This window comes from Meriones unguiculatus, chromosome 10, assembly GCF_030254825.1.
Source record: "Meriones unguiculatus strain TT.TT164.6M chromosome 10, Bangor_MerUng_6.1, whole genome shotgun sequence".
Classification (NCBI taxonomy): Eukaryota; Metazoa; Chordata; class Mammalia; order Rodentia; family Muridae; genus Meriones; species Meriones unguiculatus.
In genome coordinates this window covers 99696768-99724661 of record NC_083358.1, presented here as the reverse complement: position 1 = coordinate 99724661, position 27894 = coordinate 99696768, and the positions used below count along the sequence as shown (strand labels likewise).

The following is a 27894-nucleotide window of genomic DNA, read 5'->3' as shown; positions in this document are numbered from 1 at the left end:
GGGGTGTGAATGTGCCTTTGTCCACTGTACAAATGTTGCTCACCTGGACTGTCTTGTCAAATGGTACACTCATACTTTTTGTTAAGTGGGGAAGGCTAGCATCCTGGGCCAGGCTAGGAAGGTGCTTGAGGACCCCACTGCTTAAGGAGCTGCCTTTGGGACACATCCAATGTTTTATGTACCCAATTCTCCCTCCCTGACAACCTGTGGCCTCAAATGCAGGCCAGGGATGGAGCTGAATGAACCAACTTTTTTGCCGACCAGCTGTTTCACCTGGGTGGCCAGTTTCCTTCTAGGCCACACCACTCCTTTTCTCTAGGGGCCATCCCTGAGATTATCCCCTCCCCCTGCCCTGTGAAGCTTTAATTTGACAAGACCGACTCTCCCTGGCCTTCCCTTCCATCACTACGTTCCTTCCATTCACCTCCTCTAAGCCCAGTGCATACCCCTGTTGCCATCATCAAAGAGTCATCTTTGTCCCTGCACAAAGTCCCCCCTCAACTAGAGCCCTCCCTTCCTCCCTCACTGGCCCCCCATGTTCCCTGAAGCACCTCTGTGCTGGTCAGAGGCCACAAATCAGTGTGCTCACAGCTGGGGGCAAATCTCAGGCAGGGGACCTTGAAAATCCCTGTTTCTCCTCTCCATCTCCTCAAGCAGGATGCCTGACTGGACTCTACCCTGTCCAGGGACAGTAGGAATCAGTGTTCTGCACCTCTCATCATTACCTCTCCCCAACACTGCATATCCCCTCTTCTGGACAGGCATGGCAGTTTGGGCACCCATTTGGAAGCTGCATATAGGTGCTGGTTCAAAGGGGAAGATATCCTCATCCAAGTAAAGTCCAAGCTTTTAAAGGATTCCGTCACAGTGTAGGGGTTGTCTGTGCCTGTCTTCCTGTCCATCCGAAAGTGCCAGAGGCCTAACCTTGCTCAAGTAGACCCACAAATGGCTTGCTGGGCTTTGTTTCCGGGATTTCTCATCCACTTTGCCCACCAAAGAGATGGGTTACTTGAAATGCTCCATGCTTGGGTCTGCCCAAGTCCAGTTCCTGCTCAGACTGCCTTTTACTTTTCCTAGCTTGAGTCACTGTGTAGCCCTCCCATAGGACTTGTGCTAAACCCCAGTACTTATTGGTTTGGTAGTCACTTCTGCACATGCTTTCCTTCTCAAGACCTGTGAGCACCTCCAAGTTAGTGACTACTCTGCCTCCAATACTGAGCACAGGGCTGCGACCTGTGTAATCTCCACTTAAGGGAGGCCCAAGCTGAGCCCATCTTTAGTTTACCCTATTTAGGGACCGCCAGAGACCAAGCCTTTCTTAGCTGACCCCCTTCCTACTCTTCTTTTCACAGCTTCAGAGTCCATTCCCAGGAAAGAGGAAAGCCATGACCAGTTACTATCAGAGCAGGAAACAGTAGACAGACCCCATCTTTAAGCTGTAGATAAGTGCCCTGTCCCTGGTCTATTGCTTGGCTTCTTAAGCCAATTCTATTTTAATTCTGGCTGGCTGTGGAATCTAACCTTCCTTCTCTCACCTCCCTATCTGTTGTCATGCTGTCATTGGGCAGCTCAGGTCTTTCAGTTGACCACAGCCACCTTTCTCTCAATGCCACTGAAAAGTCACCTTTGCCCCAAACCCCAAATTTTCTCCCTTTCTTGCCTGGCCTTTCCTCCAGCCTTCTTGACCTGGATCACTTACATGGATGTCCTTTCTGTCAACATCTGATCCCAGACCTTCCCACCCCCGGATGTTTTTCTAAATTGCTATGCTCTAATGAGAACACCAAGTTTGCTGGATCCGCCTCCCCTTATTGTGACTATTAAGGGAGGAGTGGGCTGGGCAGGGCAGCAGGGAAGGAAATTGAGAATTGGGTGGTGAGCGCCTTCTCTACCTCCAGTCTCACTTCTGGCCACACTCCAGGCATTGTCTTCCCACCGGGCCCTGCTTACCAGAAAGGCAGAAGGAACACAGGCACTTGTGTGGAAGTTGTGGGAGAAGGGTGGACACCAGACAAGAACATAGCTGGTGCGTGGATGTGAACCCCCTCACCTTGCTTATGCTAGACGCACACTCTCCACCACTGAGCCACCTCCTCCCAAACCCTGCACCAAGGACTTAGGAAAAAAAAAAAAAAGCAACAAAATGTTTTCCAAATGAGGCACACTAATTGAACTCCTGCATACCAGCTCCCTGACCATCTCAGACTATGTTCACACTCAAATCACATCCACCACTAGCCTAAAAACCTGTTCACCGTCCCAGAGCCCTAGGCCAAAATGAGTGAAACAATTGTTGGGACTCTATGCTGAGATTCTAAGCATCTGTTCAGATAAGAAAACAGTTTTGTATCAGTGGTTCCATGTCTCTGAAGAACTCCAAAGTTTCTGGTGTAGGCTTTGAGTTTAAGGATCAAACAGTGGCTTCAAGCTTCTCTATTAGCTCTACACAACTCACAGAAGACAGGCAGTCGTCCCGCCCCCCCGCCCGCTGCAAGTCCTAACTTTGCAAACTGGGACGGCTGAATGCTTAGCACTCCCATATCCCAGACTTTCCTTCAAACTACAGCCCATTTAGCTTGAGAGGAAGATCTCAGTGACACTTAAGCAAGTTGGACCAGGAACTACATGAATAACCGTGGCCTGTGGATTTCTCACCTACAGGGGAGGGCCTGACAGCGGGATGTCAATGACGAAGCTGGTACCTACCTGATAGGACCAAAAGTTATGATACAGCACAACCCTAAACACCCTGAGGTGATGCTGCCCCACCTATGGTGTAAGGACAGAGGGCGTGAGAGAGTTAGTAGTTACTGAATGTCCAGCCTGTCAGGCCCTGTGCTAACCCTGAGGGGAATAAACCATGTCAGTTAACACAGAATTAAGAGCAAGAGATTTTTCTCCTTAATCCTTTCTAATATGTTTGAGAGCCAAAGTGTCAGGAGCCGGTGGTTCATAAATAGTTATATGTGCGGGTGTTCCGTCTGCATGTATACATATTCGCATGTGTGCAGTGCCCATGGAGCCAGAAAAGGAGTTGGTACCTTGGAACTGGAGTTAAATGGCTGTGAGCCGTCATTTGGGTTGTGAGACCTCTTCAAGAGCAACAAGTGTTTCTACGCACCGAGTCATCTCTCCAACCCTCAGCAGTGTTCTTGATGACTTACTACTGTTGTGGCTCTTGTTAAAATCCTTGCCATGACTACCACACAGACTAAAGCTGATTTCCCCCTCTACTCAATTCATCTCATCTTGCTATCTACTGTCCTCTTCCTCTTGTTCATTGTCCTGCAGCCATGCCGAGCTCTTCATTAGTCTTCCAACATGCCTAGCACATGCTCCAGTGAAGCACTTGCCCTCGAGCTTTTCCCAATGTGAAGACCTTTCTCCCAGGCACGGGCTCAGTTTCAGTGCTTCCTCATACCCAACACAGGGACATATAAGTCTTCCACCCACTCACTCCCATTGCCCTTTGTACCATATATAAACACATATATATAATGTGTATAACGTATAACATATCTATCTATCTGCAGCACTCGTCATAATAAACACACAGGATCTCAGCAGCTTGGCCCATCTGCCTGTGGTATGTGCACCTTGTGCACATGCGCACCTGCCTTTGTATATGCTTGTGAAGGCTAGAGGTCAATGCTGAGTGTCCTCCTCCATCGCTCGCCACTTGATGGCTTTCAGACGGGGTCTCACACTGAGCCTGGAGCAAACTGGCTAGTCCTGATGGCAGTGAGTCCCTGCGATCACCTGCCTTCACTTCCCACCGTTTACAAGGGTGTGTGAACGCTAGGAGTCTGAACTCAACTCCTCGAGTCTGCGCAGGAAGCACTTGGGGTACCCACTCACTCATCTCCCCAGCATAATCTTTTGCCATTTCTTAAACATTAGAAGTCTGCAAGGGAAGGAATTTGGGTGTGCTGATGGTTATATCCATGTATTCAGAGAGTACAAATACAGTGACTGTTGATAGGCCCATAAAGATCATACACTTTTCTGCTTTGCAGGCCTTCTGACTGAAGTGTAAGAATTTGAACATGGGTAAAATTAAAGAAAAGCACTGAACAGTTCAAAGTAAGAGCCACACAACTCTTTAAAATGGGAAGGTTTATTAAAGTTTTTCCTTTATGGGAACAGCCAGTCTCTTGAATAAGCAATTAGCAGTTGGGCCTATAGTTGTCTGTTTCTTAACAAGCCAATAGCACTTGCAACTCCCAAGTTTCCTTCAAAGGCCATTAGGGTCTGGAAAACAGAATCCATGTTGCCTTCTCAACAAAGAACTAGGTATCCAGTTCAAAGCCTCTAGCTTTTCTTATACGAACATGACAGAGTTAAGAGAACTGCACAGTCAATGGATCCAAGATGAAGCTGCAGGAAGAAAAACCCGAGACCAACCTAATACCTGCAATGTATTTGCAAGAATATCTGTGTTTATAGTCTGAGCAACATTAGTGCTAACAGCTGGGCAGTCAGACACTCTCAATGCTCACATTCATTTGCTTCCAACAAGACAGGCTCTTTCCAGTCCTGGAGGAACAAGCAAGCCAACATGTTCTTTGATGTTTGCTGTGGATTCAGTGGGGCTATTTTACTATATATTTAGCACCTTAAATAAGCATGAGACCAAATAAAGCATATTAAAAAAATTATTTTCCTCCTCCAGTTATGAGACAATTTCTTCACATGCTGATTTCAACACATAATTTATAAAAGCGCGTTTTGTTTTCTAACATCCTATGAGTACTGGTCAGGAAGGAAAACACAGAACTCATTGATTCTTTTTGTCCCTTGGTCCCTAAGCCAAAACTCAAGACATATGACTGACAAATATTTGTTGACCTGAGAGAGTATACAGGGAAGCTGTTTTAAAGTGGCCAGACTCGAGACAGGCGGAACATTTTATTGCTGTTCATATGTGGAGAAAAAGGCCTCCAAACCACTTGCTTCAATGAAGTGGGCAACACAGCAGCAGTATTTTAAGTCCCAATTTTACAAGCATAGTACAACTTCAGAAAAGGGGCAGTCTTTCTGAGGGGTGAAATGTGGCCTCTGATGGTGGCAGATGAAGACGCCAGACCGAGATGAATTCAGAGCTGTGGGGAGATGATAGTTACATGCCAGCAGCCACCGCTTCTCCAAATATTAAGAAAAATATTCAAATAGCTACAGTTCACTAGCTTAATTGCAACCCTATCTCCCACAAATTTTGTGTATCTTTCCTGCCTGAGTAAGCTGTAAACTCCAAGCCTCTTTGTAAGGAAGAGCATGTACAGACTACTTCTGATACACCGCTGGTAGAAGCATCATGTGATACAGAAGCTCCCCCTGGTGGAGGTAAGATTATACACACTAGTATTTAAATTCTAGAACTATAGATTGGAGGCATCAAGTCATTGTGAAGTTGCTTGTGTTCTAGTTGGGGAAAGGAAAAAAAAAAACCAATTGTAGCATATAGCTTCCATTAAGCTAATTTGTTATTCACACAACTAAAGCTATTATACCCGAAACAACCACAAACACCACTCTGGAATTCGTTCATGGATATACATCATGAGATTCAATTTAATACCCTGGAGACTCTTGACTTTTTGGCTATAAAAATACATCTTGTCTTCAATCATGCTTTCAAAGACCAAGGAGTTCACAAAAAGACACTATAAAAAGACAACCCTCTCTCTTAACAGGACACCTTTCCAACTTGCCCAGCAAGTACAGATTTCCCTTAGATAACACTGCACTGCTCTGACTCTGCCTTGAATACTCCTGTGTGCCAAAAAGGCATTTTTCTTGAGTTTTACTTTTAATCCAAGTGGAGAGTGTAAGGTGAACTTAACAGAAATCAGTTCACACTACTGGTGAGACTTTGATTTAATGTAACAAATACCTACACAACCCATGTGACACAGTATTTAGGCATTTTATTGGTTTGTCCATGATTTTAAGGCCAAAGAAAGACATGAGAAGTATTTCAAAGTCTAATGACTTCAAAGGTCCTTAAAACATGGTGGCTCAATTTGGGCACACAGTGACATATTCCTGTAGTCCCAGCTACTGGGGCAGGAGGATCACCTGAACCCAGAAGTGTGAAGCTAGACCCCATTTAAAAAGCAATCACAAACAATCAAACAAACAAAAAGTCCAGCTTCTCTCACCGGGACAAACTGGCCCTATCCTTCCATTTTAATTTTAGTTTATTTTAAGGTTTTGCCCCTTAGTCACAGACATGCATAACTGGATCAAGAGAAGGGAAATGTTTAGTAGCTAAGTTTATTAGAATATCAAAAGAATACAATTTCCAATTTTCAAACAATATTTTTGACATTTCTTCAGGTTGGTCTGATCTTACATTTGAAAGCTGACTTAGTAACTGATGGGCTGTCCACATACCTGGCAACGCTCAGCAAGGCATCAACACCTTCTGCACACCTAGTTGCAGTGAGACCGTATCTAGATCCCTGAGCAAAGATTTACTTTCTAGGATTGGTCTCCTTGATTTCTGGGGACAAGGCACAGGGTTTCCTAAGATCACAATCTGCTTTCTTCTCCAGTATGCACCTGGCCAACAAGCCATTTACTTTCCTTTTCTTCATGGAGAACACACAAGTAGTATTACCCTGGGTCCATGTCCAACATAAGCCTCATATCTGTAAATGCAACTGGGAAGGAAAAGAAAAGCACCTCTATACAGCCAGCTAAAGTGTGATGTAGCCATCGTCATATCACTCCTGCTACACTACTCATGTAGTCAAGTCCCGCATCCCTTTTTGTGTTCTGACTTGCAACCGCTTCCCTCAAGTTCTTCCATCTATTAGAAAGCAAGGTTGAAAATTTTCACATAACACTTCATTGGTGGACTCACACCAACAAATTAACAATGGCAAGGATTCCCTGGGTGAAATTACAAGCTGTGCAGGATTTGCAATAGTCAAAGTCAAACCCTGATACAGTATTAAACTTATCTTCTTACATATAAAAATAATACAGAGTGGGATATTTTATTCCATAAGATACAATCTTTAAGGTCAAGAGAGAATATACAAAACTATTCTATGTTGTCTGGTGTACTTCACTGTATAGTAGGAATAAATATATCTAGAGCAGGAAGTGCGAGGTCTGTTCCTAAAGAAATCACCAATTAGTGTGGTTTAAAGCCAAGTGTTCTGCTAAATCCAGGCAGAAAGGAGCTACCGCTGCATTTTAAACAACGTAGTTATTATAAAATAAAGGACTTAAATCTATAAACAAAAAGACACAAACCAAATGAAAATGTACTAAAATTTAATCATCCATAAAAGCTGTAATTTAATCTGACAGTAAAACACAAGAAGCAATATTAGAGTTGGTTTAGTATATTATATATTTTAGCTTTGAAAGCCATAGAAATCAGTTATCCCAGTTTTTTCTCTATAAAAGACCCATTTTTCCAAAGCATTATGCACAAACAATTTTAATTAGAATATAATGACAGATGATATTTTCATAATTTTTAAATATAAAATGAAGTCAATGACTCAAAAAAGTTATCTGCTGTAATGAGTTTGAGGGAGATTTCATAATCTATATCATTACAGATATAAAGTATGATGGTTCAACTTTTTAGTGCTTGATAGGGAGGAGTCATGATAAAAAGGTCAATATGAAATCATTTGATTATAGTAGTAACATCTAACATTTGAAATGCATCCATGCTCTTCTGTATAATTGTATTAGAGTCAAGTATCTTATTTCACATCTGTTATAATTGCTATTGCAAAGGAGAAATACTATGTCTTATTTCCAGGAGATATACACAGAGCAACTTTTTCTCCAGGGAACTTGTGCAAACCAATGTAAGATCTAAATTCTTCACATAATATATAAAACAGGAGAAGCCTCTTCAGATTTAGTTTTTGAAGTCTGGAATGCTGGCACTTTCCAATTAGGCAACAGTTCTTCATTTCTGTAATCTGGAACATTAAACAAACACAGACACACATAGACAAGAGTTCTCTCTATGTCAGAGGTGGCAGTCAATAAATAGATATCTAATAATACATGAATAAATAGTTACTAAGAAACTGAAGTACACCAAGCTACTTCAGTAAAAGAGCTATTTTATCTTCCCATTACATGTTCAAAAATAAGCCAGGCATGATGGCGTGAAGATCAGGAGTTCAAGTCTAACCTTGACTACCGTCTGGAGTACACAAGACTGTCTAAAAGTTCAAATCAAATATAAAAGACCGAGTTCACAAACAGCTACTAGTAATCAATTTTTTGTTCCTGCTTTTATTATATTTAGTATTTCACATCTTATCTAATACCCTACCTATAAAGAGGTAATATTTCAGTACTTTATTTTTCATTACCTTAGTTTTTAGAAGTTCAACATTTGTCTACATAAAATCTCCATGAAAATTTCTATATTTACTTATTTCTGATGCCACATTAGGGACTATCATTTCTAACACAGCTGGCAGAGAGAGGGCAGAAAGAGCCCATACTCAAAGGCAGAGAATCAGCAGGTCCTTCCTATTCTTCAGAAGCCACTTAGAGGGCAAACTCCTGATTATATATCTCTCTGAGGTCTTTAAAATTGGGAAATTTGAGAAATTTACATCTTTTAATACAATTCTACTTAAAGGTATAGACATATAAGCTGCCTTCAACATTCTAATACTCTTGGTAAAATGTTGTGATTGTCATTTAAATCCACCCTGTTATCTCAGAACTTTTTAGCCCTAGTCCTGTTGTGTCGGCCAGGATGGTCTCAAACTCTTGGGCTCAAATAACCCTTCTACCTTAGCTGGAAGAACTGAGACTTCAGGCATGCGCTGCCACACTAAGCTTTAGCACTTCAACTGCAAATCACAACAAAATGTGCCGCAAAGCATTCTGAACGCTGATCCCAGGAGGCTGCTCTTTAAATTGAATTAGGTACAACTAATTATGCAACTAATATGAATGGCTTATTTCCAAACCCAGGCAGGATTTCTTTTGCTAAGTTAAACTTCATGTAATTTTAAAATTACAATAGGCCAAGTCATGTATTTTCCTTTAATCTAAACTGAAAAAAAAATAAAAAAAGAAATAAGAAAAAACAAAACAAAAACAACCATTTTCTGAGACTGCAAAGTTAAAACTCAGGTTTGTCAAGGTAATAGTGTCAATAAGACAATTAAATACAAAAGAGTTAAACAATACATTAACAACTTGACTCTTCATTTTTCTTTGTACACAAACACCAGTAATCTTAACAACAATCACTTTCAGAAAACTAATGATTTACAGTGCTTTAATCAATCCGTTTTAGTAAAAAGCCACTTAGCTCTTCAGTAACACCAACCTAAATGGCAGAAGCTGACCTTCCAATCTCTATGCTTTTCCTCCTTTCAATTTTTCCTTTAAAAAAGGGTTGCAGTCATTCAACTCTTTCCCCTAAGAGAGACACTTACTTGTCACTATCTCTAAGGAGTACAAATTAGCTCATCAGGAGTTTGGGAAGCAATCTACTAAATAGGCCCCAGAGGTCGACAGTAGTTAGTGTCATCAACTCTCGATGAGGAGAGTTTATGTTCCTCTCTTCTAACTCTATCAAGTTTAGTTATATTCACATAATTAGCCTCAAACGATAACATACATCTGCTGTATGAAAGCATTCTGTTTGGGCTTAATAGCTGACAAAGAAGAAACATCAGGGGATTTAAATATGTAATTAAAAGAAAACAAGCAATCAGCTCACAGAGTCTGGCCTTTTACCAGACTAGCAATGCAAATGCTGCCATGAATTTCTTAATGAAAGCTACCTGAAGTCAACTACTACTTGATGAAACTGCAAAGCATTTGTTGGAGAGAGTCACCCACTCCTGAGAACTGACAAGTAGAACTATAGTGATACAACACCACACGCCAAACAGAATGGCTCAGGTTTAAAAAGCCTGAAAATACAAATTTGGGGAGGACATGGAACTTATGAACTGCTGGTGCATGTATGCTGGGGCATGTACTCTGGTACAATTACTTAAAGAACCCATATGTATGGCCTATGAACTGGCCATTATGCTTCTTAACAAATGCATACACATAAGCCATGCAGATAACTGCAACTATCTGTATAATTTGCTTGTTTTAGTTTTAAGCCAGGGTCTCCTATAGCCCTGACTGGAATGACTTTGCTATATAAGGCAGGCTGGTTTTGAACTTCTAATTCTCTGTCTGGGATAATAGATGGGAGCTGCCAGGCTAGGCTCAGTAAAATCCATACTAATTCCAAAGTACCTCAATAGCAAAACACCTTTTAGTCAAATAATAAACTATTGTCACATAATAAAAATAAACCATTGATACATGTAAAATGGATACTTCTAAAAAACACAGCTCTGGGTAAAAGATAGCAGATGTAACACATTATGTATTTTTGCTTATGCTAAGTTCAAAGAGCAGCAAACAGACATGTTAATGCTAGGTAAGTGCTCCACCCAGCCTCTAGCACTATTTCTCAAATACCCACTTTTTGGCAGGTATTGGCAACATGATGGTGAGCAAATCACACATGGTCCTCACTCTCACAGCTTAGACTCTCCTGGAGAGGAGGCAAATTGTCCAACAAATACAGGTATCTCTACAAGTATATGTCACATGTACAAGACATAGAAGCTCAGAATATGGAGAGTAAATACAAGGGGAAATGGTAAAAGTTGAGAAAAATGAGGAAGGCATTTATTCTACTTAAGCATCTTACCTGGCTCAGAGCTGCTGCTGACTTCAGGTCTAGAGCAGCAGACATGACTTCTTTTTAGGCTTCTTCTTTTCCACTGGTGTTTTTCTATTTATCTGTCTGACCAGATCATAAAATATCTAGGTAAAAACAATAATAAAACGAACTGATTGTTTGTTCCACAAAATGATTTGAGTGTACTAAGAATTATTCTGCCATTAGAACTGAGCTTTGCTGTTTTCTTTTGACGTCTCAGAATAAAGCAGGACTTACCTACTCATGATAAAGGATATGTACCTGATCTTGGACAGTCAGCAGTCAATGAAAAAAGACTCAGGTAGTGAGCACTTAAAATTAGAGCAACAGCACTAAAGAACTTCCTTCCCCCCATTCCTCCTAAACCCACCAAGTAATAGCAGTTTGCCACTTTTCCTTTACTGTTTTTGTCCTCTCTCTCCAAACACAAATTCTTTTTAACTGTATGATAGTGGCAGGAGCCCTTAAAGGGCTACGCATATATCTTCCAAAACAAGAATATACTCTTATATAACTTAAATATAATGCTGATCATAGCCAAGATATTCAAACACCAATACATTTCTTTGTATTATCGTGAGAGCAAATTCCAACTTTGTCAATTGTCATAATGAGGCCCTAAAAAGTTAGTTTCCTCTTGGGCAGACCCTATCAGGATTCATACTGCATTTTGTTTCTTTTTTTTTTTTTAATTTATTTATTATGTACACAGTGTTATGACTGCATGTATGCCAGAAGGCACCAGATCCCACTAGAGAGTGTTGAGAGCCACCATGTGGATGCTGGGAATTGAACTCAGGACCTCTGGAAGAGCAGCCAATTAACCTCTGAGCCATCTCTCCAGCCCTGCATTTTGTTTCTTGATACTGCAGCATCTGTCTGTTATTATTTGCTTATTTGTTTGAGATAGGGCCTAATTTCAAGCCCAGTCCACATCAACCTTGACAATTAGTCAAGGCTGGCCTTGAAGTCTGATTCTCTTGCTTCCATCTCTGGACTGGGATTATAGATGCACACTGCCTCATGAACTGCTTTTAGCCTTTAAAAACTGGGAACAGTTCTTTGGTCTTTGTCTTTTAGGGTTTTGTCATTTCTAAAAACAAAGTCTAATAAATGTATAGAATTTTCCTCAATTTGCATTTGATGGTAATGTACATTTTAGGCTAGGACAGGAAAAGCATTTCTCTCTTCAGGTAACTCATGATGTTCACCATTATGAATTTTTTTTAAAGGTCTCACTTTGTAGACTAGGCTGGCCTTGAACTCAAGAGGTCCATTTGCCTTTACTTCATGAGTGCTGGGATTAAAAGTGTGCATCTACATGGTCAAAATGACAACACACAGGAAAAGTCCACTAATGCTTGATTTGAAATGACAAATAGTATAGTAATAATCTTGGAAAATCATCTTTAGAAGAGTAAAAAATATCAAATACAAAAATACAATACTTCTTATTTCATGAAAGTGGGTTATTTTTGCTCTGCTGTGTTTCTGTGTAGTTTTACCACATTAAGCATGACAATATGTTAAAACATAGATTGCATCAGCTGAATCTGATGCAATCTGGTTCTTTGCTGTAAGAATGCAGGCGCTCATTTACTAATGGCTTGGGATGAAAGTGAAGGGCCTCAGCATCCTCATCTGAGTAACAAAGAAATACAACAGGGATGGACTGGTAACATCTCAACACATGTCAAACAAACTGTGTTGAAGGCAAGTGTCCTGAATTTACTTTTATTTTGCAGTGCTGGGGACTGAACTCAAGCCTTGCTCATGTAGCAAACCCTCTACAGCTAAGTTGTATCTTTAGCTTAATGATTTTAATAGCTGTGCTTTTGTTAGAGAATGTCCTTAATTTTTCTTTTTAGTGATTTATATTTTTATTTTCTATTTATGTATCTGTGTGGGTGCTTGTGAAGTCCAGACTGTTGGATCACCTGCAGCTGGACTGATAGGAGGCCGTGAGCCATGGGTGCTGGACCTGGCCTTTAAAACCCTTAAAGGTCTTAAGCATGGAGCCATTTCTCCAGCCAAAGAATGCCTTTGATCTAAGAATACACATACTAAAATATATAGGAGCAAAAAATTTGATTTCCACAAATATACAGCAAAATGTTAATAACTAGTGAATCTAAATAAATAATAAACAGACTATTTTTCTTTTTCTTAGATTATTTTAAGTAAATTTCAAAAGCAAGAGATTTTAACGTTATTGACTTACTTTACTTCTTTGTTGTTTGCAGTAGTGGAGAATTAAACTTAGGGCCTGTGCATGCTAGGCACATACACATATGCACTTCCTACTTCAGTTTCTTCACACCACTGAGCTATATTCTAGCCTGGGTATTTTTTAAAGACGACAAACTACATATCTTTAGGATGAAAATCATCTGTTACTTTTTCAAATGGCTCAGAGATTACAAGACTAAATTGTTGAAAAACTAAGAGAACCTATTGATTACAAAGCTATATTCTTTTCTTTTTGTTCCATCTATGCAATTCCCATCTTCTAAAAACATTCCAGTGTCTATAATCTTATTTCTAAGATAAGTTAAAAACTACAACATTTATAAGCAAAATGGTAGATGTTTTCTCAACTCTGAAGCCTTCAAGAACTTAAGTTTATGAGTCATGAAAAAGCCTTCACTGGTGCACAAAGCTTAACATGCAAGCTCTAATACAAAGTAACAAAAATATAAACCAGAACAGTAAATTACGCACTTCCTACTTGAGTTTCTTCACACCAGCCAATCCCATCTTCTGGCACACATTACAGAGACAGGTAACTGATCGTTTGAAGTATTATTCTAAATTATTTCTTCGGAAAACATTGCCTACCTCACAGCAGCAGGTGGTTCAGTGATGAGGGCAAGTTCGAACTATAATATTTGGTTAGAAATGCTGAAAGTCCCCAGCCTAGGTTCTTCCTCCTCCCTCTGAACTATAGAAAAATCTAGAGGGAACACAGAATAGAGTTTCTCAACCCCTCTCCCACTCCTAATTGGGATGTCTTTATTCCAATCATTACTCCAGCCTCAGCAAAGAACAAGAAATTTGGGGCTAAGATTGAGGTAATGCAAGTGCACTATTGCTACCTGCAGAACATAGAGAATTAGACTCTGGCTAAACACTGTGTCCTTGTCTGTTTTCAAATTTAAAGTCAAGAACTGAATCTTATGAAATTATTATTCCTCTATCTTCATGCATTCAGAAACCATACAAATATTTACATAGCAGCTTAAGTTGTCTGAACAACTATGAACTATCCAGCTGCAACTACTGCAGCTAAATTATTAGGCTACAAAGAGTGAAACCTTAAAAAAACAAGCACTTCAAATTATTTTCTCATTTCTAGCATGGAGCCTGTGTGGTTTTCAAAGTAAAGACTATCATGATGACTATGACATTTTATATTGTTTTTTAAACCCCTATATAAAATTTAATAAGACTGTTGTGAATAAATCAATTAGGCTGCATTAGAAACTGCAACCCCAGGAGGTTTAATAGCGTGTGTAGGTTCCCACTCAGGTAATGATAAAAAATGAGAATACTTACTTCCTCCCTACTCAACTCTGGAGCCTATGGGGAGAGGTCTTGTGTGACGGACTCTGGTGCAACTCAGCCCCGCACACTTGATGAACTTGGGAAATGGACAGCAGTGCGGGCGACACACACAGTAAGGGGCCGATTTGAAAGGCCAACCATCTTACCTAAGGTGACACTGCACCACAACTCTACTACTCAGGGCCTTCACCAGCTGTAATGCAGTCTCCATCACAATATTCTTGTTTAGTTAGGGTCTTGTTTACATAGCCCAGGCTGGCCTAGAACTCACTTTTCTGCTTTGGCCTCTAGAATGATGGGATTATAAGTGTATGCCACCACATCTGGCTCCTTTTCTTGCTCACTCATTCTTTCAAAAAAAAAAAAAAAACTATACTAAACATTAAAACTTTATTATAGCCACATTAAAACAAACAAACAAACAAACAAAAAAACAACTTCCAGAAAATTCTAATTCTACCACAAAGAAAGATGAATGGATGGCTGAATGGCTATCAATTTCTTCTCATTTACCTGGCAATGAATAGCAAAAAACTGTTATGGCAGCTCTCAGCAGGACTTGCTCCCCAGCTAGGATGTAAACTTCCTAAGAGCAGAAACAGTTCTGTCTGGATGGCACCCACCTGGTTGCAGAATGAAGTGCCAAGCACACAACAGTTACTCGATGGGTTTGCCAGATAAATGCAATTAACAGATTTTTTTTTGTACTTTTTAAAAAGTGGTTTTACTTAAAGAAGCAAGCTTTTACATTCTTGATTATGTATAAGAAACAGAATCTGTAGTAAGCTGAGTCTTTCCTTACCAGGTATTTAAAATAAGAGTCTATAAGCATAGTTGTGAAAAGTGACCTACAAGAATAGAGGCCAGAGAGGAAAAGTCAGTGAAACCCCAACCCAGGTGACCAAACCGACTCTTTTCTCACCTGTGTCTAGGTACCTGAGATGCTACAATGGCAAGTGCATAAGCCACAGAAGAGGACAAGAGGCTTAATCTGCCTTTCTGCCACCATTTATTTTCTTTTTTTTTCAAAGGTTTTTGGTAAAGTCCCAAAAGCAAAAGGAATTTCATGGTTTTACCTGATTGGTGGTAGCAATCTGAGAAATGCACGAATTTTTTAGGGACTCGGTCAACTACTGGCTCTTTAAAATGAGGCACATAGCCTATTCGCCAAGCCTTCCAGCCCACAGTTAAGATCTTAAAATAGTGGAGTGCTTAAATTAGCCATGTGCATCTGGACTACCAACCTGAAAGGGCTAAGTGGTTTGAACTACATGTATTCACAGAGACTCCACACTTTCAGACATGCATCAAAAGTGAGGCAAGAATCAAAAAGCAAATAATTTTGTACTTTCCTTTTGTACTTTCCCACCTATTTATATTCATCTGGATAGGTAGCTGTAACAGATGCTAGCTCTGGCATATCATTTAAAAGGCTTAGCAAGACTTCATATACAGCCTTTGACAATAAAGTAAACTTAGGTGTTTGCATTACAACTAGCAGAGAGTGATGTCATGGAAGGCAAGGAATATGGTATCTAGAAATTACTATTTTGTACAAGGTATTAAAATCGAGATAGCTTTTTTTTTTTTTTCTAAAAAATTCTGGCTATGAATTTAAGGCAAAGAAAAATAAAAAGGCGTGTGTCTGTACTGTCCAACAGTTAATTGCAGGTTACCTCATTAACGTTGATCTTTGACTTTGCAGAAGATTCTAAAAAGGCACAGTTACACCACTGTCTTGCTAAATTCTGGCCTTGTTCTTTGCCAACTACCCGCTCATCTTCCAAGTCACATTTATTGCCAACCAAAATCATTGGAACCTGCAGAAGAAAAAAAAAATCAAATGACTTACATACTCATTACTTACCCTGTCTTGACAAAAAAGCAATTACCTGCTACTTACTGAAACATACCGTTTACATCTGTATGCATCACCACGCACTTAAAAAAAAGGGTGTTGTATGTTGTTTGGAAAGAGAGTGAAGGGGAAGAGAGAAGCCAAAAAATATGGAAGAACTCCTACGAGGTTCATATACCAATTATTTTAAAGAATATGATCCTTTTTTTAATTTTGTGTGGATGTTGTGTGCCATGTTCATGTGTTGTGCCTAGGGAGGGCGAAAGAGCTACAGATGGCTGTGAGCTGCCATGTGGGCGCTGAGGAGTGAACCCTGGTCCTCTAGGAGAGCAGTGAGTGCTTTACCTACAGAGCCATCTCTCAGTAGTTAAATGACCCTAAAATTCTCATGTGGATTACTACAAATGGCTTGATTTTAAGTAGAAAATTGAAGGAAAAGGAACTCCCTGCCACAGAGGAGACAGTATACTCACTGGTTCTAAGTGGTTTAAATGCTTCATCTCACAAGTCTAATAAATGCCAAGAATAGTAACAAGACAATATTAGCAGCTTCTACTTTTATAGCATTAGACTTGAAGGCTATTTAGGTGAGTATTAAGGAGGATTAATAATAAAAGTAGGAGTTGGAGCTTTCTGTCACAGCCGCCAAAGTAGAGTAGCAGCCATGGCCCTGCACTACCTCATGGCTGTGGGCCTCAACAAGTGCCACAAGGTGACAAAGACTATCAGCAAGCCGAGGCACAGCTGGCGATATGGGTGCCTCACCAAGCACACCAAGTTCATGCAGGACATGACCAGGGAGGTGTGCAGCTACGGATGCTTACAGCCATGAGAAAGGCTGAGGCCAAGGACTGATAGCCCCTCCCCAAATAAATGTTTGTGCGGGGTAGGGTGGGGTTAGAGAGATAGCTCAGTGGTCAAGAGTACCTGCTGTTTTTTCAGTGGACCTGAATTTAGTTCCCAACACTCATGTCAGATAACCTACAATCACCTGTAACTCCAGCTCCAAGGAACCCAAGGTCCTCTTTTAACCTGGTGGGCACCTCTCACCATATGGAATGCACACACACTTGCACACATACACACACACACACACACACACACACACACACGCCTACACAAAAGCCATTATGCGGCTGTATCTTCCCTTTTACTATACCACAGATGTTTGACTATCTTGAAATACAACATCCTACTTCCAGTAAAACATACAGCTAACAAACTGTGCTGGGTTCCTCAGCCAAAGTTCAGAAAATAAAGCCAGGAGGTTGTAAGGCAATATGACACTACACAAAAGAAAGCATGTTACAGACACGATGAACCTTCTACCCAAAACAGTTTACACAAAACAGTCTAGGCACCTTCAACTCCATCTTTTTTTCTTTTACCGATGGAATAAAAAGCATTAACATTACCAGAGCTCAAGCCGGGAGTGGTGGCACACGCCTCAATCCTAGCACTCAGGAGGCAGAGGCAGGTGGATCTCTGAGTTTGAGGCCAGCCTGGTCTACAAAGTGAGTCCAGAACAGCCAGGGCTGTTACACAGAGAAACCTTGTCTCAAACAAACAAACAAAAAACATTACCAGAACTCACTGATCTGTAATTAGCTCTATGGAAACAGAACTTTGGATAAATCAGTCATACAATGAGAAAAAACTATTCACTAAAGGCAGTCATGGGGTCATATGGCACAAATTTCTCCTACCTACAATGTTATCAAGGTTAAGGTCCTAAGCAGATGAATACACTCCCATTAAAAAAATACGTAAAACCAGAAAGGTGCAACTGAAAATTTCTATCCTAATTTATACAATTAAAGAGGAATTTTCCTATGACTTCAAATTGATGTAAATATGTAAAATATATTTTATTTTACTTGTACAAAAGATAAGAAAAAGGCATATGCTACAAACAAATGCGATGCATGCCTGTAATCCCTGTGTCCACAGCTAGCGTGGGCTATCGCAAGATACTGTGTTAAAACACCAATGCAACCCAAAGAACATGTAGAGACGGACTTTTAGAAACAGGAACATTAATCATTATGGCTCTTTGAACACTACTGCTCATATTCAAAGCTCAACCTGAGTACCTCATCTTCCTTCTTCTGTGACGTATCTGACTCCTCATCTCCAGTATACTTTTTATCCACATGGCAAAATGCTCACTTTGCCATATACATCCTCATTTTCTAAATATCTCCCATATAATTTATAGATTAATTCTGAAAGCCAAAATTTACTTTCAGGGGCTCTTTTTGGCATGTGCTGGCTTCCTTTCAAACCTTCTACCGATGAGAAAGCACACACTTCTATTTGGCTATAACGAAAGAGCAATATGTTTTATATAGAGAAGAATACTTACATCTTCTGTGTCTTTAACCCGTAAAATCTGTTCTCTTAAGTCCTGTAAGTCATTAAACGTAGACTGAGCTGTAATTGAATAAACTAGTGCAAACCCTTGGCCATTCTTCATATACAAATCCCTCATTGCTGTAAACTGCTCCTATAATAATAATAATAAAAAAACAATTATAAATATAAATGCAGTTTTTTAATGTATGCTAGGACATTTTTAAACAGAAAAATCTCAAATAAGAACCTACATTTCAAATTAAATATTGTCATAAGACTTTATACTAGTTTCTAGAAACTGAAGTGAATGTTTGTGTTTGCTGACATAATTCCTTGAATATACAAACCTTAATTTATTTTGTTTGGAAGATTTATATTTGATTACCACTCAAGTAGAAACAATCCAAGATGGAAATCCAAGTACTGAGTTATAGTCATCCAGCATGGCCATCTCAACTATCTACTGATGTTTTATCATCTTGACAACCAGTACAATACCAACCCTAGATTAGACTCTTTTGAAAACGCTTTCTCACATATTTTTTAATCTCCCTTCTCCCTGAATTTCAATTCTTAGAAAAGATCTAAGAACAGTACAGTGACTATCTTCTTTGGAGTCACTAACAATTAACATTGGTTATAGAACTACAATCTCACTAAGTTAAAATGACTTTTGTTTGCTTGAAACCCACTTTCTCTTCTTTGGAGAAATCATTGTTGTATGTTATAACCATAACAATACAAAACAGAATCCTTGGACTTTATATACAGTAAAAAGAGACCTTGGACTTTATATACAGTATTAGGAAAACACTCATAACAGGATATTAAAAAATATTTTTGTACCTGTTTACCATTAAACATACAAGCCCACAAAACTTCCTACGCTTTCTGGTTCTTTGGCTTGCTGATGCCCCTGTCACCACCTTCATTCTGTCCACTCTATCCAAACAGTTCTACATGTTCCGCCTGGCTGCTGTGCTCAACCGCACTGTTAGATGTCAGCCGAGCTAGCATTAATCCACTTTCTAATGCTTCAAGTTTAGTCTTTTGTACACATTTTCTGGATTTTTTATACAAACTTTATTAGAAATTCTAGCACTAGGATGACTTCCATGTTCTCTTGAGATTAGGGCTCTGCTACTTATTGATCAGCAACATAAATACAACTGCACTGCTGCAGCAGGTTAGGGCTCTTCCTGAGACCCCCAGCCTCCTCAAGCACACTCTTAAAGAATGCACACAGAGATAAACAAAAATAAAGTACGAAGGAAATGTTACAGAGAAAAGAATTCCTCATCTTCTGTTTTTGAGGGTGGGTGGGTTGTGGAATAGAGGTTTACATTTAAGGGCACGTGTAGGTAACAGGAGGGCAAGAAGGAAGATGAAGTTAATGTTTGCTCTTAGAACGTGTCCCAGGCAGCGATCAACCAATACACACAGCCCAAGGAGAATCACAGAGTTTGAGAAGCTGCAGCAATCAGTTATCTATATGTCTAAGGAGGGTGGGACTAGAGGGAGATACCTACCTTAACTAAAATGCTGAAATTAAATACCTTGTTAAAAAAGTTATAGCATATACCTTACTTCAATATAAAAAGAATGCTTCTCATCACCCCCCCAACCTTCAGAGTCTCCAGGTAAATGCAAAATACAATTTAATTATGACATGAGGGCAACAAACACATCACAAAACAATTTTGCAAAGAAAAATTATGAAGGCTTACATTTGGAGAACTAAAAATAAAAAATCAGAATAATCACTTTACATAGAGAATTATTTAGATAACAAAACTTGCTCAGAGACTAAAAGCATTAAAATGAAAGAATCCTTACTGTTCCTGCAGTGTCCAGGATTTCCAGCATACATTGTTGGCAATCTACTTCAACTTGCTAGGGGTGGGGGAGCAAAAGAAAGAAAAAGCAACATCAACATGTATCCCTTTTACTTCTTCAAAGTACTCATTAACAACTATCAAGTGTTTTTCTACTTGGTACTACAATAAAGAACAGGGGTTTTCAAGTACACTAGCAATATTCCAAAAGCCAGGATGGTTACAGTTGAGTTTTGTTTTGACTGTTGTAATGATGTTCATCTGTTCTTATTGGAAGGCAAAACAACAATTTTTGCAATGTAAAAAAAATGGTACATACAGTTCTAACAAAAAAATCTAACAGATATGTGTATATATATATATATATATATCTATGTATGTGTATATACATACATACATATATACACATACATTCTTCATGGAAAGAAACAGTTCTAACAAAAAATTTATACACACACACACACACACACACATACATTCTTCATGGAAAGTAACAGTTCTAACACAAAATTTTAACACACATACACACACACACACACACTCTTCATGGAAAGCAAGGAATTAAAGAACCCAAGCTGGGTGTAGTAGTTCTTAACTATATAATCTCAGGCTGAGGCAGAAAGAGTTCTTTAAGGCCCTATAGGTGACATAGAGAGACACTGTCTCCAACAAAAGAAGAGATTGGGTTTCAATGTACCACCTTAAATGGGTCAAATTGTATGCAAAAAGATTTTGAGGTTTTTGACAAAGATGCCAAAACCATACAATGGAAAAAAGATAGCATCTTCAACAAATGGTGCTGGTCCAACTGGATGTCTACATGTAGAGAAATGAAAATAGATCCATACTTATCACCCTGCACAAAACTGAAGTCCAAGTGGATCAAAGACCTCAACACAAAACCAGACACATTAAATCGGCTAGAAAAAAAAGTGGGAAATATCCTAGAACTCATTGGTACAGGAGAAAACTTCCTCAACAGAACACCAATAGCACAGGCTCTAAGAGCAACAATCAATAAATGGGACCTCATGAAACTGAAAAACTTCTGTAAAGCAAAGGACACCGTCATCAAAACAAAGTGACTGCCTACAGATTGGGAAAGAATCATCACCAACCCTTTATCTGACAGAGGACTCATATCCAGTATATATAAAGAACTAAAGAAGCTGAAAAGCAGCAAACCAAGTAATCCACTTAAAAAAATGGGGAACAGAGCTAAACAGAGAATTCTCTGTAGAGGAATATCGAATGGCAGAGAAGCACTTAAAGAAATGTTCAACGTCATTAGCCATTAGGGAAATGCAAATCAAAACAACCGTGAGATTTCACTTTACACCCATGAGAATGGCCAAGATCAAAAACTCAAGTGACAACACATGCTGGGGAGGTTGTGGAGAAAGGGGAACCCTTCTCCACTGCTAGTGGGAATGTAAACTTATACAACCACTCTGGAAATCAATCTGGCGCTTTCTCAGACAACTAGGAATAGCGCTTCCTCAAGATCCAGCCATACCACTCCTAGATATATATCCAAAAGAGGCTCAAGTACACAAAAAGGACATTTGCTCAACCATGTTTGTAGCAGCTTTATTTGTAATAGCCAGAAGCTGGAAACGGCCCAGATGGCCCTCAACTGAAGAATGGATGCAGAAATTGTGGTACATCTACACAATGGAATATTACTCAGCAATGAAAAATAAGGAAATCATGAAATTTGCAGGTAAATGGTGGAACCTGGAAAGGATCATCCTGAGTGAGTTGTCCCAGAAGCAAAAAGACACACACGGTGTATACTCACTCATATAAACATATAACATAGAATAAACCCACTAAAATCTGTACATCTAAACAAACTAAGCAAAAGAGAGGACCCTAACTAAAATGTTCAATCCCCACCCTGAAAGGCAAAGAGGATGGACATCAGAAGAAAAAGAAAACAAGAAACAACCTAGGAACCTGCTACAGAGGGCCTCTGAAAGCCAGAAGAAGAAAACAGGAAACAACCTCGGAACCTGCCACAGAGGGCCTCTGAAAGCCTCTGCCGTGCAGACTGTGAAAGCAGATGCTGAGCCTGATGGCCAACTGTCGGGCAGAGTGCATGGAATCTTATGTAAGAATTGGGAAATAGTAAGAGCTGGAGAGGACAGGAACTCCACAAGGAGAGCAACAGAACAAGAAAATTTGAACACAGGGAACTTCCCAGAGACTCATACTCCAACCAAGGACTATTCATGGAGATAACCTAGAACCCTGACAATGCAGCCACTTCTGATGAGAACTGATAGACTAAGATCATAAAGAAGGAGAGGAGGACCTCCCCTATCAGTGGACTTGGGGAGGGGCATGCATGCAGAAAGGGGAAGGGGAGGGTGGGACTGGGAGGGGAGGAGGGAGGGGCTTAGAGGGTGATACAAAATGAATAAAGTGTAATTAATTAAAGTTAAATTAAAAAAATTAAAATTAAAAAAAAGATTTCGAGGAATAGAACCTTAGCCAACTTACTACATACAAGTTGTTAAAATTTTGCTACAATATTCACAAAATTTGCAACATCAGGATAACTTGGAGTGTTAAATAGCAATGAGCTATTTATTCCTTAAGAACACACACATATTTTTAAAATATGTGTACGTTTAAGAGTCTCTTTAGAAAAAAAAAAAAAAAACCTGTGTGGAAGGTGAAATATAAGCATACCAATTCCATTTTCCCAGTCTTCAAACAGACTGGCCTAAAGAAAGTATCAATTATCAACCCTGGAAAATTTTTATAGAAGGGATTACGAAAATTATTCCTTCAGCATGCCCTAGGGACAGTTCTTGCTTTATGGTTAAAGACTTAACTAGCAATTTATTTGGGAGAAATTTCAGTAGAGCACCATTTTCCTAAAAATAAACACATCACCCTACAGGCTCTTTGACCCTTGCTTCCCTGCCCGAGAAATGAGGAGGAGTGCCTCTGGTGGGTCCACAAAGTCATCACCCCACCCAGAGTGGGGCAAACAGTTAACAGGCAAAATCTGTGCGGGAGTCTTCAGGAAATAAGGAACCCAGCCTGCAGCTTCATAAGATATCTAGAGCTCAATTGTGTGAATTTGGAAGAGAATGAAATCGTTCCGCTAGTACAATCTAAAAAGTTCAATTCAACGAAAGTTATAGTGCTATCAAAGGCAGATTCTAAAAAGAGCACCCAACAAAGCAAGCCTTTCTCTTTTCTGGTATTTTGTTATACTAGCCTCACCTGGATACTTGGAAAATAAAATCATGAAAGCTTTTCATAGTTCTACCGGGTCTTAGAACATATTTTTGTCAGGACTATTTTGCTTCTTTTAAAAATACATTTTACTCTTTCCTTTTCTCTCTCCCCCCACTTCTTTGTTTCTTTTTAAAGATAATGTCTTTGTAGACTAGGTAGGCTTTGAACTTGCAGAGATCTCCGTGCCTCTGTTTCCCAAGTGCTGGGATTAAACGTGTGCACCACATACCTGACCCAACTTCATTTGTTTAAGAGAAATTTGGGGTCATCACAAAATTAGGGAAAAACGGAGATTTCCCACATTATCTCTGCTTACACTGTACACAGCTTCCTTCTCTCTTGCCAATATTCTGCAGCAGAGTGGAACTTCGTCACAACCAACGAAGCTACAATGATTACATTATTATCAGCAACAGCCCACAGTTTGTGTTAGAGTTGCTTTTGATTATTATATGTTCCACAGACTCTGAGAATCATGACAGATGCTCCCATTACACTTTCCCACATTTTAAAAATTAACTTTGATAGCCTAAAGGTAAATATCTTCAAATTTCCTCTAAGTCAAGCAAAACCTAAAACTTAACGAATACCTTCAATCATGAAAGTGGTCTTACAGTTGTTAACAAACAGTAGTTAAACTATAAACAGTAGTTACAAGTCTATCTATTATTCACTTCTGATGTTTGTACTTAAACTCCCCCGGACACGCGCACAGCGAGAATGAACTACCAAGCAGCAGCAGCCCCTCCTGAGGTGCTCTCTTAAGCAGTATTCAGTGAGGAATGTCTATCCAGGTCAGAGTTCTAAAAACAGACACAGCATATTTCTATCATTTCTCAAAATTATTTTAAAAGTAAATTCCATGGACCAAGTTTGAAAGCTGTAAGAACTACTCAGAAGTGCACACACTGTTTTGCATTTTACCTTTCTGTAGGAATCTTCTATCGTTGGGTCATATTTTTCAACGAAAATTCCCTGAACAAACTGAACTGTCTGAGGTAAGAAAACAAACAAACCAGAGTTAAAGACTTGAAAGAAAACCAAAATGTTCTTAAGTGCTATTTAACCTTAAGGATTATAAAGAATAAATAAAATTGTGTTGAGATTCTGGATAAACACAAATTACAGCATCAGCATTATATCTAGTAAGAATGTATACATAACTAAGAAGACATTTATTACAAAAAGGGATGGTCATATTAAGAACTTAACAATACTGCTACTATACTGCTAAACCACGATTATATTACATCTTATAATACAGGGATGCAGACAGCAAGATTCTAATTCATTAAGCAATAAAAGAGCCACATGTAACTTCTTGTCTCAATGGAGAGAAACAAAGGTTCTAAATGTTTATAACTTTAAACTGTAAGGAAGAACAGGATATTTCATATTACTAATATCTGTTTTCTTCAATTCTATATTGTAATCACATTTAAGTTTCAGTTGTACCCCAGAAATACTTCCAATTTGCCAGCTGGACTTAAAATACATCATCTTCCTAATTCTTAAATCTAACTCTTTCTAGTGGAAAGCACACTCCCTAACTGAATATTTGATACACACAATATATACAGTTCTAACAAAAATATGAAGATTATACACACTCGTGTGTGTGTGTGTGTGTGTGTGTGTGTGTGTGTGTGTGTAAAGTCTTCATGGAAAGCAAAGAATTAAAGAACCCAAGCTGGCTATGGTAGTGCTTACCTCATCTCAGCACTGGGAATTTGAATATATACAATTCAATAATATGTAAATACATAAACTATTCGGAATATACGAGTTCAGTAAAACCGATGGTTTTAGGAATTAACTGAGGGCCTTGGGACATCCAGTTAAGGGAGAATACCATACTTTCATGTGCAGTATACGAATGAACGTATCTTGAATACATACTAGAAGGAACACTTATCATTCAATAAATGGCAAGTACAGATAATTCTGAGATATTTCCTAGGCAATTTTAAAATAGGATCTATAAAACTCTTGCCTATAACCAAAGATACATATGCAGACTAAGGTCATCTACACTTAAATTATTTAAAGGAACTTCAGTATTTAATCACAGTAAAAACTTTAATCATCCTCTCCCTCCCTTCATCCCTGTATTGAGGATACAACCCAAGGCCCCAGGCATGCTCGTCAAACATTCTACCACTGTACTGTGTCTCAACTGTGTGTAGGCACATGTGTGCGGAGACTAAGCCATCTCTTCATGTCTATAGTCTTTTGATTCTCATTTTTATCAAGGGTTTAATTATAGACATAACTTAGGAAAAAGTATGTATTGAGGATACAGGCTTTCTAAAGTCTATCTTAGACGAGAGGTCCTCAAAATATGGTCCACGAAGTACATGAGGTTCCAGTGCTAAGATGTCCTGTCCTCCTTTTGTACTTGTCCTCCACTAGTATAAGCGCTTAGATACAGTTGGCAGGAAAGCCTAAGCACTGACCCCAAGCTTGATGTTACTGTACCTATACACATCCACAAACCACCTCACACTGATCAATACTTCTTCATGAAGAATAAGCTTCATTATTCCTCTCAATCTTGTCCTCTTATTTCTCATGATTACCTCATTCATTCCCATCAATTTCTATTTTCTTCCTCTGGCTTCCATATTGGTTCTGATTCTTCCTTTTCTCTTTTGTCATTATATTCTTTGCCACTGAATCACTGTGTCCAAGACACGAACATGCTCTGCTACATCCAATCCCCAAACAAAACAGAAAGCCCTCTAGCCCCAAATCCCCTCTAGCGTCTCCTCACTCCTCTGTTCGCTCTCACAATCAGACTGTAACTGTCTACATGGTAACTCCATTTCCTCTATTCTCATTTACTCTTCAACTCTACCCAGCATGGTTGTGGCAACATCACCAGATCAAATCTGCTTCTTTTATGATATGCAACCATGCACTATTCCTCTTTCTCCCTTGACTTCTGAGCAGTCAAGGAGACACATCTATACATTAAAATACGAGATACCTTATTCTATGTTGGATATTTCAATCTCACCTATCTTCAAACAGCTGACACTATTCAGAACTCAGCCCTGGGCTTTCCTCTCCTATTCTCTCCCTCAATAGTCTTATTAGCTCCTATGGAATTAACTTTTTTTTCCTTTTCCCACTACTATTCTTGTTTCCATTTACCCAATCTGTTTATATAACAGTCCACATATTTCATAGGTTCCCTCTCCTCACCATCTCTAACTTGGCAAAAAAGTTATTTCAATCTTATTTATATGTACCTATGTTTATGTGTATATGAACTCATGAAGGCCAGAAGAGGGCACAGGATGCTGTAGGGCTAGATTTGTAAGTTTTTGTGAGCCATTCAATGTGAGTGCTGATAACTGAACTCAAGTTCTCCTCAAGAACAATGTTTTCTCTTAAGTATTCAGTCTGAAGCCCTGATACATACAGCTTTTTGAAAAATCAAACATAAATGGTGGTCTAACTAGTATTTTTCTTCCCTATACAGGATCCATTTTAGATATCACAGGTCAGTATGTACAAAGCTGTTTTTTGCTTCTGTATAGTATTCAATTCTGTATATGTATTAAGAGTTATTTAACTAGCTCCTAGTGGTAGGCATTTCAAATTTCAAATCATTACGAAGAATGTTGCAATGGATTCTTTTAATGTGACCATTCTGTACACATGAACTAATATTTGGGATAAAATGTCCAGAGAAGGGGCTGGAGAGATGATTCAGTGGTTAAGAGTATTGGCTGCTCTTTCAGAGGAACCTAGTTCAAATCTGAACACCCATATAGCACCTCATAACCATCTATAACTGTAGCCCAATGGGATCTGTTGCCCTCTTTTGATGTACAGATCTACATTTGGACAAAACACCCATATACATAAATAAATCCTTTTTAAAAACGTCCAGAGAAGAATTGCTAAACTGAAATTTACATATAAATCTATGTGTTGTGGTACATGTTTGTAATTCTAACACTTGAGGAACTGAGGCATGAGGACTACCAAGTTCAAGGCCAGCCTGGACTACCCTCACCTCAAATTACATGCATTTGAAAAATCATTTCTACAGAGGTGTTAATTTATATTCCTAACATGCTAACAGTAATGGAATTCTAATGAAATTACATATGATTAATATATTCATCGCAATTAAAATCATATTACAAGCCTATTAAAGATTTTTAAAGATTCATTTGTGTATTTGATGTATTTTACTTGAGCAACTTGGGTATCTTGTAAGTATAAGACTTTGCATTTCTATTCCTTCATTCTTAACCCCCGCCAGTGCAGCA

General features: G+C 39.1%; 1 protein-coding gene across 3 annotated transcripts in view; it reads right to left on the bottom strand.

Moving 5' to 3' along the window:
- Positions 1-7270: 7270 nt before the first annotated feature.
- The window catches only part of Rap1a (RAP1A, member of RAS oncogene family), a 78710-nt gene continuing 58086 nt past the window's right edge, over positions 7271-27894 (bottom strand). For all 3 annotated transcript variants that reach the window (XM_060392927.1, XM_060392928.1, XM_060392929.1), the window contains exons 3-8: positions 24533-24601; positions 20355-20411; positions 18529-18669; positions 15982-16125; positions 10730-10845; positions 7271-7955 (exon numbers count right to left, since the gene is read on the bottom strand). In XM_060392927.1, coding sequence (XP_060248910.1) covers positions 10759-10845; positions 15982-16125; positions 18529-18669; positions 20355-20411; positions 24533-24601 — 498 coding nt within the window. In that variant the 3' untranslated portion in view covers positions 7271-7955; positions 10730-10758. The remainder of the gene's footprint in view (positions 7956-10729; positions 10846-15981; positions 16126-18528; positions 18670-20354; positions 20412-24532; positions 24602-27894) is intronic.